The following is a 17,696-nucleotide window of genomic DNA, read 5'->3' as shown; positions in this document are numbered from 1 at the left end:
AACGAGACGAGATTTTTGCACAATATTTTATCGAAATCCTCAATGACAAAATTCATGACTGGAAAATAGTCTGCAGGTGCATTTTGAAATGTTTTAACTACTAATCTTGTAATGAATGTCATTTCAGTTCTACTTTACGAGTATGAATTATCAAATGCATTGAAAGACAACAATATACAAGCACTGTAAAAGGTTTTGCCACAAACTCAACTGACTGGCTTTTCTCCTGTATGATTTCACATGAGTCTCTTCAGACCTCACTGTACATTTATGAGCTTCCAGAACTTCTGATTGAGGCTGTGTGTGACCTCCTAATTGAACTCCTTTCCACAAATTGAACAAAGAAATAAAAACAGTCTTATTAAGTGCAAACAATAAGTGCAAGTGCAACCATAATCAAAGTACTGTAGCGCACAGACTCTTTATAATTGTTGTGAAATTGCTGTTTTATTTTTGCACCGGCAGTTGTAGGGTAAAGGGTAGAGAGAAACGAGCGAGTTAGGCTGGTGTGTTTGTGTACAGTTGTTTTGCGTTCCGATTAAAAGTTCAGAAACGGAGCCTCCCTTTCTGTCGTTCTTCAGACGTTACAGTACTCTCTCAATATTCAATGTGCAAACTGAGACCAAAACAGCCACAACTACACAGTCCAGAGATAAGGTTTGATTTTGGGAGACAGGCTATTGAATGCAGCATAATTTGCGTGTATCAGGGAGCTTGTGTTTTACTTTCACCATTAAATTTGCGATCGCACGTATATATATAAAATATAGCAGGTCATAGTCATGTTTAAATTGCCCCTATTACACTATTTTAAATGTTCCTGGTTTTTGTTTTCGATCTCTCCTACTATAGGTTTACATACATCCAAGGTCAAAAAACACATTATTTTTCTCATAATATACATTGCAGCATCACCTCTTTTCTCACAGTGTCTGAAATGATTCGATAAAGGATTCAGTATCTCTAAACTCCTCCTTTCCAAGAGCTTCCTCTGATTGGTCAGACAGTTCAGTCTCTATTCAAAAACGTTGTCATCTAAATGCGTCACTTGCCTTTCGCTGCAAAAATGTCACACACGCTTGTGAACAATGACATTGACTTGTCAAAATGTGTCAAAATAGCAGAGAACAGTGTTTCACTGTCATAGGGAGGTGTGGGTCATGTAATGTTGTCTAGAATTAACCAAACACTACGGTTTAACCTTTGACCATTGAGGCCTGGACGTAACTTGGTCTGTGTTTAAATTCCAGCTCATGAGCCCTTTGAGTTTACAAGCATTGTCAAAATGAGTCAAAATGATTAGTGATCTCTGAGTAATCGCAAACCCTGCAAATACACTGTTTTATATAATGTGGTTTGTGGTGAAGGCTGCTGAGCAGTCTGACTGAGAAAACACAAAAAAGCTTTAGGTATGCTGTTTCAGCACTATCTTGGCTATGACACATTCGCCCAGAAGGCAAAATATCTTTCCTGCTTAAGTAGACAGATAATATTACCATATTAAGTGGACTAATATTTCCCTAGCGGTTTAAAAGGCATACTATAAATCATACATAAATTGTTTTAGAAATGACCAGTTAAAAGAGCTAATTTTCATGTCACATACCTTATGCAAATTGCCCTTGGAGTCACCCAAGAACACAATAGTGTGCCCCTCCTTTACACTAACGGCGACAGCAGTGAGACGGGCGGATGATGGGCTGTCCAATACGGCTTTGGCTTCAACTGGATCCTGGCTGGCCATTGGGCTCGGGGTGTGGTCCGAGCCACAGGGATAAGCGTTCAGGGTGTTCTGCAGGACACAATAACAAGTTTTCATGACTTTGGTTTTGGCAAAACCGTTGTGACATAATCCAGTTTCATGTTGGGTAATAATAAACTCTGCAAATCTCAGGGGTTTTTTGGTACCATAAGGGTTTAGTTCTCAAGACTATTGCCTCAAGGCTGTCAAATCCTCTTAGTTCAGAAAGCCAGATTAGATGAAGATTATCTTGGTCTCACACTAGGATGGCAAGACTGCTCCTTTCTTTGTGACTAACGCTATCAAATCTGCTCCAGCGGTCTTTGATAAAATCTAGCCTGAATGTCATGCCATGTTCCCTCTTTATTAAAAGTGAACTGTGATTCTGTTTGTGTACCAGACTAAAGAACATATGGGGATCAGGAAAATGTGTTTGAATGTTTGAGAATTTGCAAAAAACAAAGAATCATGTATTTGGGTGGTGATGTTACATGTCTCTGGATCCGTAACATTACACAATGTGTAATGAAACGTGTCATCATTTTTTCACCCTTATGTTCTAAAAAAACTATATGACTTTCTTCTGTGCAACATAAAATGTGAGATTTTATAGAATGTTACAGCTGCTCTTTTCCAGTCAATGAAACTGGATGGGGACCAGCGTCTGTCAAGCTCCAGAAACGAACAAAAAAGCACCTTGAAGCATTATGCAATTATAAAGTAGTTTATATAACCTGTGCAATATATTCAAGTCATTTGAAGTCATATGATAGCTTTGTGTTATAAACGGACCAACATTTAAGTCACTATTTTAGTAAAGCAACAAAAGTTAGCAAAATAATAAAATATATAGTGCGGCTTCAAGAATATGGCCAATAAGATCCCATCTATGGTACATTGGTCATTGGTTTATCTAATCTATGGTACCCTAACCCAAACCCATCCTAACCTATGTACATCCTTTTTTTGTCATTTTTGGAGAATGAACGCATCCACCCCCATTCACTTTCAATGTATGAAAGAGAGCAGCATGACCATTCTACTGAGTATCTCCGTTAGTGTTTTACAGAGGAAAGTAAAGGCCTGGGTATACTTAATTTTCCACGTTCCACTCCTGTTGAGTGTGCAAGCCTTTCAAAGTATACTGCTTTGGCTATGACCACGGAAAGACGTGATCGGCATGTGCATACTATCTAGTGGACTTTCTTTTAAGCCCTCATGTCACTCGCGGACACAAAAATTGGGCTGCATGCGGACAGTGTGCGACAAAAAGTGCGGAACGCAGACTGCCAAAGTATACTTTGGGCCTAAGTCATACAGGTTTATAACAACATGAGGCTGAATCAATTATTACAGAATTCATATTTTTATGTAAACCATCCTTTTAACAGGCAATTTTCTTCTTTCTAGAAGTCTTCTAGATATCTAACCCTCCTCAGACATGTATTTCTCCTTCCTACCCTCTCTTCTAGCAGACATCATTAGTAGATTAAGCTTGTGGGGTTTATTGATCCGAATAACCCTGTTCAGGAGTGAGCAGGCCGGGTTCTGGATGCTGAATAAGCACATACATGGATGTCATGAAGAGGTTGTTTGCCTGTGAGCCCACATCTTTGAGGTCTTTGATTTGTCTAAAGATCTTGTTAGGACTAATGCTAGGTAGGCCTGTCTTATGCTCATCAAAGAGTAAATCATAATTCACTCAGATCATGGCAGGCAGAATAGTATGAGCTAAAGAAGTTTGCCTGAGAATTAATGAGGAGCAATGCTTCTAAATTAGGATAAATGTTAGTTTGAACACACCGTTAGAGGAAAAAGATGCGGCCCAGTTCCCTAGAGATACATTGTGGGCATTCTTTTCCCATTTTTCCCATGCTTTTCAATCAAAGTTAATCTACTATGATGATTATGTGGAAACGGTTGACCTCAAAACCTATTTATATGGATAATTTATATGTATAATGTTTCATTGTGAAGTGCATCTGTCAAATGTTCCTGTAAAACAAACACTGTAAGACTGTATCAAAATCAAGTGTGATAAAATACATATTTAGCATCAATTACATTTTCTGGCTTCTTCAAGGCTTTTTTAACCCTCTTATTTAAGCCCAGCAGGTCAAGGCCACTTTTAACACTGGGTCATGTAGCGTTTGGGGTGCTAACATCATATTGCTAAGCCATAGGTATACAGTGTGAAAAAATGTGGTGTGATATACTAAAACACACTTTTGTGATATAGCCTACTAAAACACACACTTTTCACACTCTCACCAGTCCATACAGTACATCACTGGAGAGAAGTCTCAAGACATCCAGTTATGACATTGTGATTGAGGTCAAAATTATAAAAAAAAAATTCTATGAAACATATGCATGGATAAATCATTCACAATAAGATCTAACATTCATTTAGAAAATAAATAGGGTACATTTTCCTTTTTTACAATAATATTGTGTCATAATTAAACTACAGTTTAAGGGTATACTTGAAACTCTTTACTCACCGTGGGCAGGTTGGCACAGTTGGATTTAACGTCGTACTCAATGTATGCCACCTTTCTGCCGCCTTTATCCCCATACTGCGTGTAGCACAGGTCTCGTGTAGCATCAATAGCGCGGTCCACTTCATCCAGAGAGTACACACACAATACCGACTCCTCACTGGGTCCATTAGCAGCACTAACAGCCGTAGAAAAAACTCCCATCAAAACTTGCGAGTCTCTAGATTCCTCACCACCCACCTGAGCCCCCTGGAGCAAACTGTAGTTCCTTTCTGGTGAGCCCCAGCGACACAATAGCGGTACCTCTACGTAAGAGTAATACGCCTGATCGTCCAGACAGACCCGTGCCACATATGTACGATATTCCCGTGAGGGAGCTTTCAGGTCGCGCCTATAGAATAAAAAGTAGACGTGGTTGCGTCGAGCAAAGGTTGCGACAAAATTGTGATCGTACTCCGAGAGGCGTCCGGCAACGGCGAGCTTGGCAGTTTCCTCGTAGGAAAACACTGGCTCTGCCGAAAGTTGGCGAGTGGAGACCGGCGGGTGACTGCTGGTGTAGCCTCGGCCCACATACAGGACGGGATCCTTGTCTTGCGGTCGCACCACAAGCCCGACCGTTGACACCGTAGGGTCGTTAGCTGCCACATACTGTGTATCAACAGGTCTCTCGGCAGAGAAGAGGACTTGGTTCACATTGGCTAGGCTGCGTTTCTGGCAGGTGCCCTGGTGTACGCTGCCACAGGTGATGAGCTGGAGGGAGTATGGATCCACCAACAGGAGCTTGTTGTGATTGCGAACGAGCCCAGCCTGAGGGCAGTTCTCCAGGGTTACCGGAGGCAGACAGTCCTTGCTGTCTCTCACTGGGCCGGTTCTCTCATCCAGTTCAAGACGGAGCCCATCGAGCCCAGCCAGCTGGAACAGATGGTCCTGAGCCCCCACGTAGACCGTTCCTACGCTGGGGTCAGGGTGCAATGCCAGGTGCTGGAAGACTGTGTTGTTGGAGGAGAAGCGAGGGTAACTGCTGTGGACCCCCAGAACACCCAGGATAAGGGACTGAAGCAGGGTCAAGATGAGGGCCATCCCACACTGCACTGCAAACACACTGATCGCATATGACATGAGTCAGTATTACAGCAGTATTAGCTCACAGCACAGTGCCAAACACAGTACAGTTCATCAAAGGCATGTTAGGGATAACTTTACATTAATTAGCAATAATTATCAGGAGTTTTTAAGATTTAGACAAGTTCCAATGGCACTGTCCTTTTGAAATGAATATTAATAGAAAAATGAAAATAAGTACCTAATAAAAAAGTACTGTGGTGGTACCATGGTACAGTGATGATATATACTCAACCTCTGAGTAAGTACCATGTTTTTTTATTTAAATGAATAAAACATGATATTACCATGCTACATGTACAAAAAAAAGGCATTACCGTGATATATGTACAATCAATCAATCAATCAATCAAAATAAACAAATAAATCAAAAACAAGGAATTATCTTGGTATAATACCACCTCAAAAACAATAATACTAGGTAAAATGTGTTTCCTGTTTCTATAAGTGCATACATACAGTACATTGTAAAGGTACTCAGAGTATTACCAAACTATATGAACAAAAAAGTGTAAATGTGTTTACATATATATTATAGAATGATGTGGTCAAACATATCAATGATTTATTAAGACAACAATCTTCGGACAAGGCCTGTTAAAACAGCCATGTTTAAGTATGATGGGAAAAAAAAAAGAGACATACCATTTGTCAGACATATAATGTTCGGGAGGCTGCTGTCCTCTTGGTTATCCAGTGGCATAGCACATGCCTGTGGAGACAGTCTGTGAGGGTAGAAAAACATGCCGATTAGCTCTTACACAGACCGGCATTGAGCAATCTGAAGAGAGGAGGCTTAATGCCACAGTGGCTCATGGGAGACACAGCTGTTGAGCTGAGCAATGCTTCCCTGACAGGAAATTGGATGATATGGGCCCTAAGTCATCACCGAGGCCCTAATGCATTGCGCTGCAGTAGCAGATTGGCAGAGATCTTGTACTCTGAGGACACAAACTGTCGATGATGTTTTATATGAATCAGATGTGATTAATAAGAGGCCATTATAGGGTAGTAGTCTCAGCTTTCTTGAGGCAATTCAAGCTGACCTAAACAATCAATAAGATAAAAAGTGAAAATGTGATTTGATGACTTGTGTTATCGTTCAGCATCACCCGATTCACCGTTTCCCTAAGTGGAGGGAAACCTCTGAACCTTTCATTACCCACATTCACTGATCTTGGTTTAAATGCACAGTAGAGTGACACTTACAAAACTGACTGCAGGTCAGTGAATAAGATGATTTAGGGTCTTGGTATTCATGACATGTAGACATCTTGGCTAGTTAAATATCTATAGATATTATAGATATTATATCTATAATATCTATAATATCTAACAAATTATTAGTGTGATAGATTATTAACCTGGCAATAACTATGCAGCAACTTCGGAGTATACCAACTTTAAAAGTGTATTTTCTCTATTAAAAGACTAAAAGATAAAATGAGGAAAGGGAATCAAAGAATTAAACAATTTTAAAGATTATTGTGGTTTCATTAACAATTCTTTTGAATTTAAGGAAGTATTTGGAAAGCAGAAATGCTTGGATCATTTCAATAATAAATGTAAAACAACAAAGCACAAAACATGAGGTCAAATTAATTGTTTTTATAAAATACAACTATCAAAACTCACAATGCATATCTTTAACTACACATTATCATATGAACAACCAGTCAGTAACTACACTAATTTAAATTTCATAAGTCGTAATACAATATAAAACAGTAAGAGTTCTTGGCATTGGGAAAGACTAAATCAAGAACTTGCAGTTTAGGGAATGATTCTGCTCCAACAGATTCATAAAGTTGTGATTCACTAAAAAGTAGCAGCTCATTAGAATAATTTGCTTGGTAAGTCTGATTCCTGAGCAAGTTATTTTCATTGATTGACCTGTGTGTTTCACCGCAGTTGTGTGAACACACACACCACACTGTGTGTTTGGTTCTTTTCACCAAGAATCGGCTCATAAGAGTCATTAGCTCAATAATCAGACTTCACTGGTCACGCTGTATGTTTTTGATTCACTAAAAAATAAGGGCTCAGTAAGAAATGAGAAGTATTCAGCTGGTCATATGACTTCAACATGGCAGCCACCATGAGAGGAGACCACCATCTAGGCTAGTCATCTTATATAAAAGTACATCATTTTATACTCATATGATGTACATTCTAGTGCATTTAATAGTACATCATTTGTAAAAGTACTGTTTATTTCTTTGTGTAAACCTAAGTACCAAAACAGTCTGAAGATGAGGTGACTGCTACAACCTAACGTTTATATAAGTTGGTAACTAACCAATGACAGACTTGTTAGACAAAGCATGCTAAATCTAACCAAGCGAGTGCCTCTACCAAGCCATATAATAAGACATACGTCCAATTAATTCACTGAATTTCACCCTAGTTACAAGAGAATGACTTGACCCCAATATAGTTACTTACTATTAACCAAACAAAACAAATAAAAGTGCCCCAAGCTAACCTATTACCAGATTTTGGAGGAGTGTTCCAAGAGGTCCTGTTGAGCATTTAGAAACCCCCCTCAACATTAGGTTGTACCCTGAAAAGCAGCACAGACAAAAGGTCTCAAATAGAGCTCAACCTCCACAGTTAGCGAACAGCAAACCGAATAATAGAGGCTCGTTAGGCCGACTGCTTTTAAATCTTCACTAGAATAGACATGCAGGTGGTGTTGATTTAACACCAATGACAGTTAAGGCCGACACAATGCAGAATCTCCTCTTCACAGACCAGTCATAGAAAAAGAGGGGGGAAGGAGGAAGCAAGAGAGAGAGAGAGAGAGAGAGAGAGAGAGAGAGGAGAGCAAGGATTCCACACAAGAATGACAAGCACTTCACCCTGTATTAAAGGATAAAACTCTGAGCCGGCCCCTCCGAATCGTCCCTGGGCTGAAGGGAATGTATTGTTTGGAAGCGTTCCCAGGGGCATAGATAGATGCTGGGACCGGCAGGACAACGTCAGGCTTGTGAGGCATGCCTCACACAGCAGCACCAAGAGGAGACTGACCCCTCTGTCTCTCTGGGAGGGGTTGGCAGTGACCCCACATTTTTATGGCCCCTAACAGAATGTTACGCTGTCACGCCTCATTGGGCATGACAATGAACATGAAAAGTTGCCACTCTGGATGATTAAGAAAGCTATTTATCCATCTCGTGGGACAATGCGGCCATTCAGCACGTAGAAAGAGGACTGAAACATAATTCACAGCGTATGAGACGTCTTTTCAGATATCAAACCGATGTCGTTAGCCTCTCCGCTAAAGAAGATTTGTCTGTAAAATATGGTGAATGGGTGTTGCGAACAATCCCCGGCTGTATTTCGGATTTTTCCAAGAAGGCGTGAGAATTGAAAGAGAAATGAGGGAGAGTAAGAGGGTGAAACAGTGGCATGCTTATGACAGAGAGAGTGTTATTAATAGAGCTCTTGAACATAGAGGGGCATCGCAGCATACCCTGCATTCCAGACACTATTGTTGACCTTTCCATAGTCCTTCTTGCGTAGCCGGACTTTTCACTATCAGCATAATGTCTGTCCAACTTTGCAGTTTATACTAGCCAAGAACTGCCCACCTAGACAGGGAAAGCACATCTGATCTAAAATGACCAACTGTATTGTGTTATGATTTAAGTGGCGTTTAGAAGGCTGACAGTTCAGCGTGGGAAAAACTTATTCAATTAAGTGCACAGCAGTGTCCATCCATGTTCACAGAGATCATTGCCCCCTAGCAGCGAACCATTAGAATTTCTAAACAATTATGACATAACAAAGACTTGTTTGCTATATTGATTTTAAAATATTGCTGATTACTTACAAAGCACTAAATGGTTTAGCTCCGCAGTACTTGAGCGAGCTCCTAACGCATTATAGTCCTTCATGTCTATTGCGATCTCAAAATTCCGGCCAGTTGATAATAACTAGAATATCAAAATCGACTGCTGGCGGTAGATCCTTCTCCTATTTAGCACCAAAACTTTGGAACAGTCTTCCTACCATTGTCCGGGAAGCAGACACACTCTGTCAGTTCAAAGCTAGAATAAAGACACATCTCTTTGACCTAGCATACACATACCACATTATAGACTTCTATAATCCAATGTTAGGCTGCATAGATTAGGTCAGCCGGAACTGGGAACACTTCCCATAAATCCTGATATACTCGTTACATCATAAGAAGAATGGCATCTACATAATTTTAGTGTCTTTGTTTATCCCGAGGTTTTCCCGCAGCCTGTCGGATCCAGGCCGTATCCAGATCTGACGAAGGACCTTCGCCTGGACCCGATGACAACGCAGTGCTGAAGTGCCAACTAGTCTCTCCCTATGGAGGATCCCTTTACCACTCTACAGATAAAGCGTTGTCGGGATAATTTTGGTTTCGCGTATCTTTTAAGGCCAGACAAGTAGTTTAAGGCTTGGTTTGTAGGGAATTACAAACCTGCGCACATAAATTCAAATGCGCATAACTATAGAATTAATTCTTGATTCGCACGTGAGCGCCATCAGCGTTTCTCACAGGTTCGCGTTTAAAGTCTGTGTAGAGAGAACGATGTCGTCTTAGCGGCCTCTAATTTAATAACTAATGATCCGTGCGACGGAAGTGAATCAATCAAAACTAACTTTAGCTGGAAAATATCTTTATTCAAGAACCGCTATAAAGCCAAAACAATCTCTGTTACCTTAAATTATCCGTTTGTTACTGTAAAGCCGCTTTGAAACAATCTACATTGTTAAAAGCGCTATATAAATGAAGATGACTTGACTTGTTTACTGAAATCACGTGACTTTGGTAGTTTGATATGCACTCCGAATCACTGGTTTGAAACAAATGATTCGCAATCGCAAAGGTTTCAAAGTTTTACAAAGCATGTTTCGTGTTTGAGCTTCATCAAGAACCAATGAGGTTCATTCTTGTGTTACGCAGCATGTTTGAACTTCAGCAAGAACCAATGAGGTTCATTCTTGTGTTACGCAGCACGTTTGAGCTTCAGCAAGAACCAATGAGGTTCATTCTTGTGTTACGCAGCACGTTTGAGCTTCAGCAAGAACCAATGAGGTTCATTCTTGTGTTACGCAGCATGTTTGAGCTTCAGCAAGAACCAATGAGGTTCATTCTTGTGTTACGCAGCACGTTTGAGCTTCAGCAAGAACCAATGAGGTTCATTCTTGTGTTACGCAGCATGTTTGAGCTTCAGCAAGAACCAGTGAGGTTCATTCTTGTGTTACGCAGCACGTTTGAGCTTCATCAAGAACCAATGAGGTTCATTCTTGTGTTACGCAGCATGTTTGAACTTCAGCAAGAACCAATGAGGTTCATTCTTGTGTTACGCAGCACGTTTGAGCTTCAGCAAGAACCAATGAGGTTCATTCTTGTGTTACGCAGCACGTTTGAGCTTCAGCAAGAACCAATGAGGTTCATTCTTGTGTTACGCAGCATGTTTGAGCTTCAGCAAGAACCAATGAGGTTCATTCTTGTGTTACGCAGCACGTTTGAGCTTCAGCAAGAACCAATGAGGTTCATTCTTGTGTAACGCAGCACGTTTGAGCCTCCGTTTATGTTCGCTGATCAATGTTTATATGTGAATAAAAGCCTAAATTCAATCTGTTCATCATACAAAGCGATCGAGTCTGAAATTTAGACTAAACTGCTCAATTAATATGGATTCGTTTTACAATCTTTTTATGAACTTTTTGGAGCGTCAAAGTGGTAGTTGCGTAGCTGTCAATGGAGGGACAGAAATCTCTCAGATTTCATAAAAAAAATCTTCACGTGAGTTCCGAAGATGAACCAAAGTCTTGCGGGTTTAAAATGACCTTCAGTTTTTATCTTGCAACCCGTTTCACTAAGGGTACCCTTAACCTTAGAACTTAGGGTTTTCTTAACTTAAGGGCTTTCATGCAACCGGGCCCAGGACTTCCCAGCAGTCTGTCTGCAAAGATCAGCCATAAAAACAAATATATTATCCATAGCAGCGTTACACTTAAACCCAGAGTTCTGACAGAGTGTCCCACTTCCTTCAAGCCGACGAACTTCCCATGACAGCTGGACCCTCAGCGCTATAAATATCCCCATCCTAAACCACCGATGTCACGGTTACAGATCGGGTGGAGACACAACCAAACTCAAACAGCCAAGTCTTCTGTTTCTCACCAGTCTCACTGTATCTGCCTGTGCCGTCACTGACATGCTGTGGTCTCTCCAAGTCTCTTTCACAAGCTCGCCTGTGCCCACAATTACACTTGGCACAGAAACCAATGCCGGCGCCTTCATTTGTGCCTCAATGTGCCAGTGTACTGACAGAAACTCCATGATACCCTACAAATGCCACATCACATCACAGACAGCAACTACAGTATGAGAACAGAACCGTCATGTGAGATGAATATGAACATACAATTCATATCATGAGTTGTATAGCATGATAAATGTAAAGTATGCTGAATTAGGAGGTGTGTCCCAAGTTGTAGAGTGGATTTTTAGAGTATGCACCCATGCATGCCATTTTGGGCTAATATTTCCGACAACCCTATTGTTCAAGATGCAATTTGATTCAATACTAGGTTATACAGAGTATTCTTCTGGCCTGAGTATGCAAATGGAGACACAAATGCTTAGGCAACACATTGCAAGTGTGTGTGGTACTGTACTAAAGGGGGCGATAGAGTTCAACTGACTGTGTCAAAGTAGCTCCCCAAACCAGTGTTATTTTAGTATTATTTATATACTATTATATTATTTAATCGTTTATTATTATTATTATTATATATATATTTAGTTTCAGTTTTAGTAATTGTGTTGTGCTTTTGTAATTTTGATATTTATTTTTAATATTTTTATTTAGATTTAATTTCTTTCTATTTCAGTTTTAGAAATATTAATACTTCAACTTTAACTTTTAATTGTGTTATTTTATACACACATGCATATTTATACTATAGTACATACTTTTTAATGGTTGCAAAGTAATTTTTCCATTAAATGAAGTGCCTACTCAGACAAACAAAGGAAGAAGTGCAATCGCTGCCCAAATTATGCACTGAACAAAATGTACAAAATGTGTGCGTGAAATGTTCTGTCCCTGTCAACAAAGATTATTTTCACATTATCTCTGAGAAATGTGGGGACTACAGCATACTTTACAGTAGTTCTGAATTTGTTCATGGATTACTTTCCTGATGCTAGATGTGCTTTTTGGAGCTTCAAAAACTCAGGCTCTATTCAAGGCCATTACAAAGCTGCAAGAGCCAGGATATTTTTTAATATATTTCCGATTGGGTTTGGCTGAAAGAAGAAAGCCATATTCACCTAGGATGGCTTGAGAGTGAGTCAATTATGGGAAAATTATGGGGAACTATTCCTTTAAGTGACTGAATGCCAGTGGCCTATGGTGCGAAGATGTAAAACTGTCCTTCTCAATTGATCAATAATGCAGAAGCACAACTGCTGATCTGAATCTTGGTTTATGTGGTGAAGTACTGAATGCCGGGCAGCATCACAATAGCAACTGACAGCAGCTGCCAGACAGACCACCAAAAAACAACTGGATGCTGATCAAGAAAGGAAGGAAGCGGAATCAGTGATTGAGAGTGAGGAATAGAGGACATCTGCCAAGATTAATTACTGAAATTATATGTAATCATAATTAAACAGACTGCATTTTGGCAAGACATTACGGACTTGTGTATCAGATGTCAGTCAGAGTTCAAAACTGATAAATCAAATTTAATGCGGCACATGTTAAACATCTCTCTAAAACAACACAAGTCACTTTGTTTGAGGAGCATTTAAAGGCCCCCAGCAGCTTCTTAATATGACTGTGTGTCATGAATTTTTCATGGCTTTTCCCATCATAACGTTTTTCAGAAGGGCGATGTCCGTCCCCCTCTGAGAAGCTAGCCTTTGTCCTGCCTGACTGACCAGAAAAGAAATCCCACAGCTTCAGCTGAGCGGTAAAAAACAAAACCGGTATCAAACTGCGAGATGGGGGACGACCCGCACACCTGCGGGTGAGGGTTAACGGCCACTTTTGGAGCCCTATCACATGTTCAGATGAAAAGAGGGTTCACGTGGCCCCGTTTATCGGGGGAAGTCCTGAGACGGGCTTGGGGTTTGGGACGTTTTCAATTATTCAACACACTCTCAGCCTTTCTAGTGAACTCCAGATGCTGCTTTGATGAATCGTACAGTGATGGAACAAGGAAAGAGTGTCTGAGTGACCCCCGATGTGACAGGGACTTAATTAGGCGTCTTAGGCTGGTGCCAAGCTGAGGTCAGTGAAGGGTCATGAGAATCAAGTCACCATTTCCTAACATGCCTTCAAGTACATTTGAATATTAAAGTGATTGTTCCAGATCCAAAGATGGAATTTACTTATCATGTAGCCTACTCGCCCTTATTAATTTGATATGAAAGTATCTTCATGCTCTTTTACAAGAGCTTACCATAGCAGCTAATAGCTTTGTATAAAGTAGTGTGTCAAAAGTACCGACTTCTGTACCAAGTCGGTACTGAAATGTAAAAAATGCATTTTGCCTCTAGCATTTTAAGTGCAGTTGAACAGATTCTTAAACACCTCTGATTGGCCATTGTGTTCACGCGCTCAACATATATGTCTGTGATTGGCTACTATGATCAACGCTTTTAAAAACATTTAAATAGACATCTTCGGCGCTCTTCACAGAGCAATTACACGGATAGCCTACTTTCAAACGCTCCCGTGTGTATCTGGGTAAGCGCTCGGTGAAGAAAACATGTTTTTAAAGCGTTGATCATTGTAGCCAATCAGAGACATATATTTTGAGCACGTGAACACAATGGCCAATCAGAGTTGTTTAAGAATCCCCTTAACTTCGCTCAAAATGCTAGAGGGAAATGCTGGTGTCATCACATTTTTACAAATTTCAGAACCGACTTGAAGTTGGTTCTTTTGACAACACTAGCATAAAGAACATACTATAATTATTATGCGATTATGTAATAATACACATAAATAATAATTCATATTTATTATTAAAAACAATCATTTAATAATGAAAAAAGTAATATTTTAATAATTAATTTAATAATAATTAAATAATATTTTATGTAATTAAATAATATTTTGCGCAATAGATTAAATAATATTTTGCGCAATAGTTACATTGTTTCTGGTAATCTTAAAAGTAACTACTTGTATAACACATTTTCATAAATATTTCTGTATATTATGGCAATATGACTAAAATAATAATATTAAGAACAACAACAACAACAATAAATAATTACTACTATTATTATTATTAAACAAAACATTCAACAAAATAAGAAATAATACTATTGTAATATTTCTAAATAAAATGATTATTATTAAAATGATTATATAAAAGATCATTATAATAAATAAATAAATCATAATTATTACACAACTACTCACTAATAATATCAAAAAGATCTATTTGTAAAATAAATATTAGTTTAATAAATATTTCTTATTAATCTGTTTACTATAGCAATATGACTACATAATAATAATAATAATAATAATAATAATAATAATAATAATAATAATAATAATACATATTATTGTTACTAAATTAAATATTAAACAAAGTAAACAATCACTATAATTATCTACTCACTGATAATCTTACAAAATTAATTAAAACAAATTAATTAAAAAACAAACAAATTATGGCAATGGTGCAGCATTCTTCAAAAAATACAAAAAAACATGTGCACTTAACTTGAATCTGAAACTAAACATGACTATGCCTTTAAACATTCAGTCTGGTTGCATGTTGACTCCTGTGTCTAGACAAGACAACGCTGCCCACTGTGAGTCAGGGGACATGTGCTGTGTCAGACAGAGGCAGAGACTGTACACATCAGGCTGCTGGAGGAACTGGGTTTAGCAGCACTATGATGAAACACTAGCCAATGAAAAAGCCAGCTTATAACATTCACACTGGCCTGAATTATGTCGGCTGGTCATACGAAATCACAATCCTGCTGGACAGCTTCATCAATGGTTTACTGATTATGGCAGCTGAACAGGAGCCAGAGGCCTCCGCATTATATTGGCCATCCATATATAGCTAAGGCCATTAAAATCAACATGGATAAACACTTCATAGGCAACCACTAATCATTGCGAAACCTTTCAGCCTCGTGTTTTACCCTCAACCGGTAATGTACAGCATGTAACAACAAAAACAACCACAATAATACTAATAACAATGATAACAACATTTAGAAATTAACCTATTATTTTCCATTCAAAATCTTTTTATGCGTTCATCTGACTAAATTAAATTCCAGTTTATCCAGACAGATATAAAAACTAATGTTTGTCATTTCTGTTTGGGGTTACCATGACTGTGAATTTTTTATTTATTTTTTAGTTTTGAAGCAATTTTGAAACAATGATTACCAATACATGGTTTTTAGATATTAATTAATATGTTATTTCAACTTTTCTAACTAACTAACTAACTAACTAACTAACTAACTAACTAACTAACTAACTAACTAACTAACTCAAATCAAATCAAATCAAAACAAATCAAATCAAAACAAAACAAAACAAAACAAAACAAAACAAAACAAAACAAAACAAAATAAAACAAAATAAAATAAAATAAAATAAAATAAAATAAAACAAAACAAAATAAAACAAAACAAAACAAAATAAAATGAATTCTTCTGCCAATAATTCTTCTTCTGTGGAATACTAAAGAAAATATTTTGAAAAATGCCTACAGGTTTAGAACAACACAAGGTTGAGTAAATGTGTAAACAATGCAAACAAGTAAGTACCATTTTTTCATGGAGGATTGAAGCAAGTTATCAAGTTTTTTTGTTTCATAATCAGATCTCACAGGATTCACAAGTCATCATGAAGTTTCAACATGATACCTCAAAATGAAAGTGTATTCTGCTTCCACTAACTTCCAAAAATAATGATGAACTTTCCAGAAAACTTCCCAGAAAACTTCCCCGTCAACCATTGGCCAGAGAAACAACCGCTACAAACTCGCACCATTGGTTGAGCCAGTGTTACCCGTCGGGATGCTTGAAAAGTCTCAGCATTTGTTTAATGGCTTCTAGTCTCTCTGCATAAAGTTCAGTAATAGAGTCATTAATCTCTCAGCTGTCGGCTTCATTGTGACATGAGTTCATGTACGGATGTGTGAGTGTGTCTGTGTCCATATGTAATCTGTATGACCATCTCCAAAACCAATTCATCTTGCTGACAAATGGAAAGCATGTTGAATGTGAACCTCTGTTTGCCGCTCAGATATGAAATGCGCTAGTGAACAGAGCAGAGTTAGCATGCTTATTCGTCTGTTTGCACACTAAATGAATATATTACTTCCCACCCACAACTCCAGCACAAAAGCCCCTCTCTCTCGTGCCTCTGAATGGGCCTGAGAAGGCTCTTTGTAGCTTGAGGTTGTCTTGACGACACCCCATGGTCCAGTGATGAGAGGAGTCAACATGGATACATGCTCCGGTCGGGGAGTCCATTAGCTCACATCAAAACAGGGCCCCCAAAACGACCTAATATTATTAGCTAAAGTTTACACCCAACTGAGGATGAATGCCAACTTCAGTGTCCAATCACACTGTAAACTAACTAAATGTGTAGTTGTAGTTTACAATGTAACCACATCATGTGTGTATATATATATATATATACATATACATACATTGTATGAATTGAAGGCTAAAAAATAATGAAAAACATTAATGTTAAAGTCCACATGAAATCAAATTGAAGTTTTATGGCTTTTAGTATGAATATGTTAGCCTTACTGTTATCTATAAGCCATGTGCTCCAAAACATTGACAAAATTCATATTTAAAAGATATAAGCATTCAAAACTTAGTCTCTCACTTCCTTCCACCAATATGAATCAATGGTTTTGATGACATCACTCTACACTTCAGCTTCTCATCAGATTTTCTGTCCAATCAAATGCCTTCTAGAATCGGAAGCCCCGCCCCCTACACTATAAATAGATGAGAGAAGTCACATCAAGGATAGCCACACTGAACACAGCGATAAGTGAGCATGATTTATACACTGTGGTGGAGATTGCAGGTGACGCCGGCAGTAAAGTCAACAGGCACTGTGAGGAGCTGATGTAATGGATGTTAATTCATTCACAGGTGCCTGAGGCTGCGTTATTTTCAGAGAGGATTGCTGATAACAAGGACTTATGAAATACACAAGAGTCTTGAACCCCAACTGCGACAGTAATGGAGAACTCAACAGTTTAACTATATGGAGACTGGGACAAATGTGCAAGCCTCATTTTTCAGCGTTTGG

The 17,696-nt window shown here is 38.7% G+C and overlaps 1 protein-coding gene across 3 annotated transcripts in view; it reads right to left on the bottom strand.

The window, feature by feature from the left end:
- The window catches only part of plxnb1a (plexin b1a), a 76,420-nt gene that overhangs the window by 28,440 nt on the left and 30,284 nt on the right, over positions 1-17,696 (bottom strand). For all 3 annotated transcript variants that reach the window (XM_084098412.1, XM_084098413.1, XM_084098414.1), the window contains exons 2-4: positions 6,010-6,089; positions 4,246-5,344; positions 1,607-1,792 (exon numbers count right to left, since the gene is read on the bottom strand). In XM_084098412.1, the coding sequence (XP_083954538.1) occupies positions 1,607-1,792; positions 4,246-5,344; positions 6,010-6,023 (1,299 nt within the window). In that variant the 5' untranslated portion in view covers positions 6,024-6,089. The remainder of the gene's footprint in view (positions 1-1,606; positions 1,793-4,245; positions 5,345-6,009; positions 6,090-17,696) is intronic.

The sequence above is a fragment of the Abramis brama genome, assembly GCF_963993115.1.
Source record: "Abramis brama genome assembly, chromosome: 22".
NCBI classification, from domain to species: Eukaryota; Metazoa; Chordata; class Actinopteri; order Cypriniformes; family Leuciscidae; genus Abramis; species Abramis brama.
This window is presented reverse-complemented; position numbering and strand designations above follow the sequence as displayed.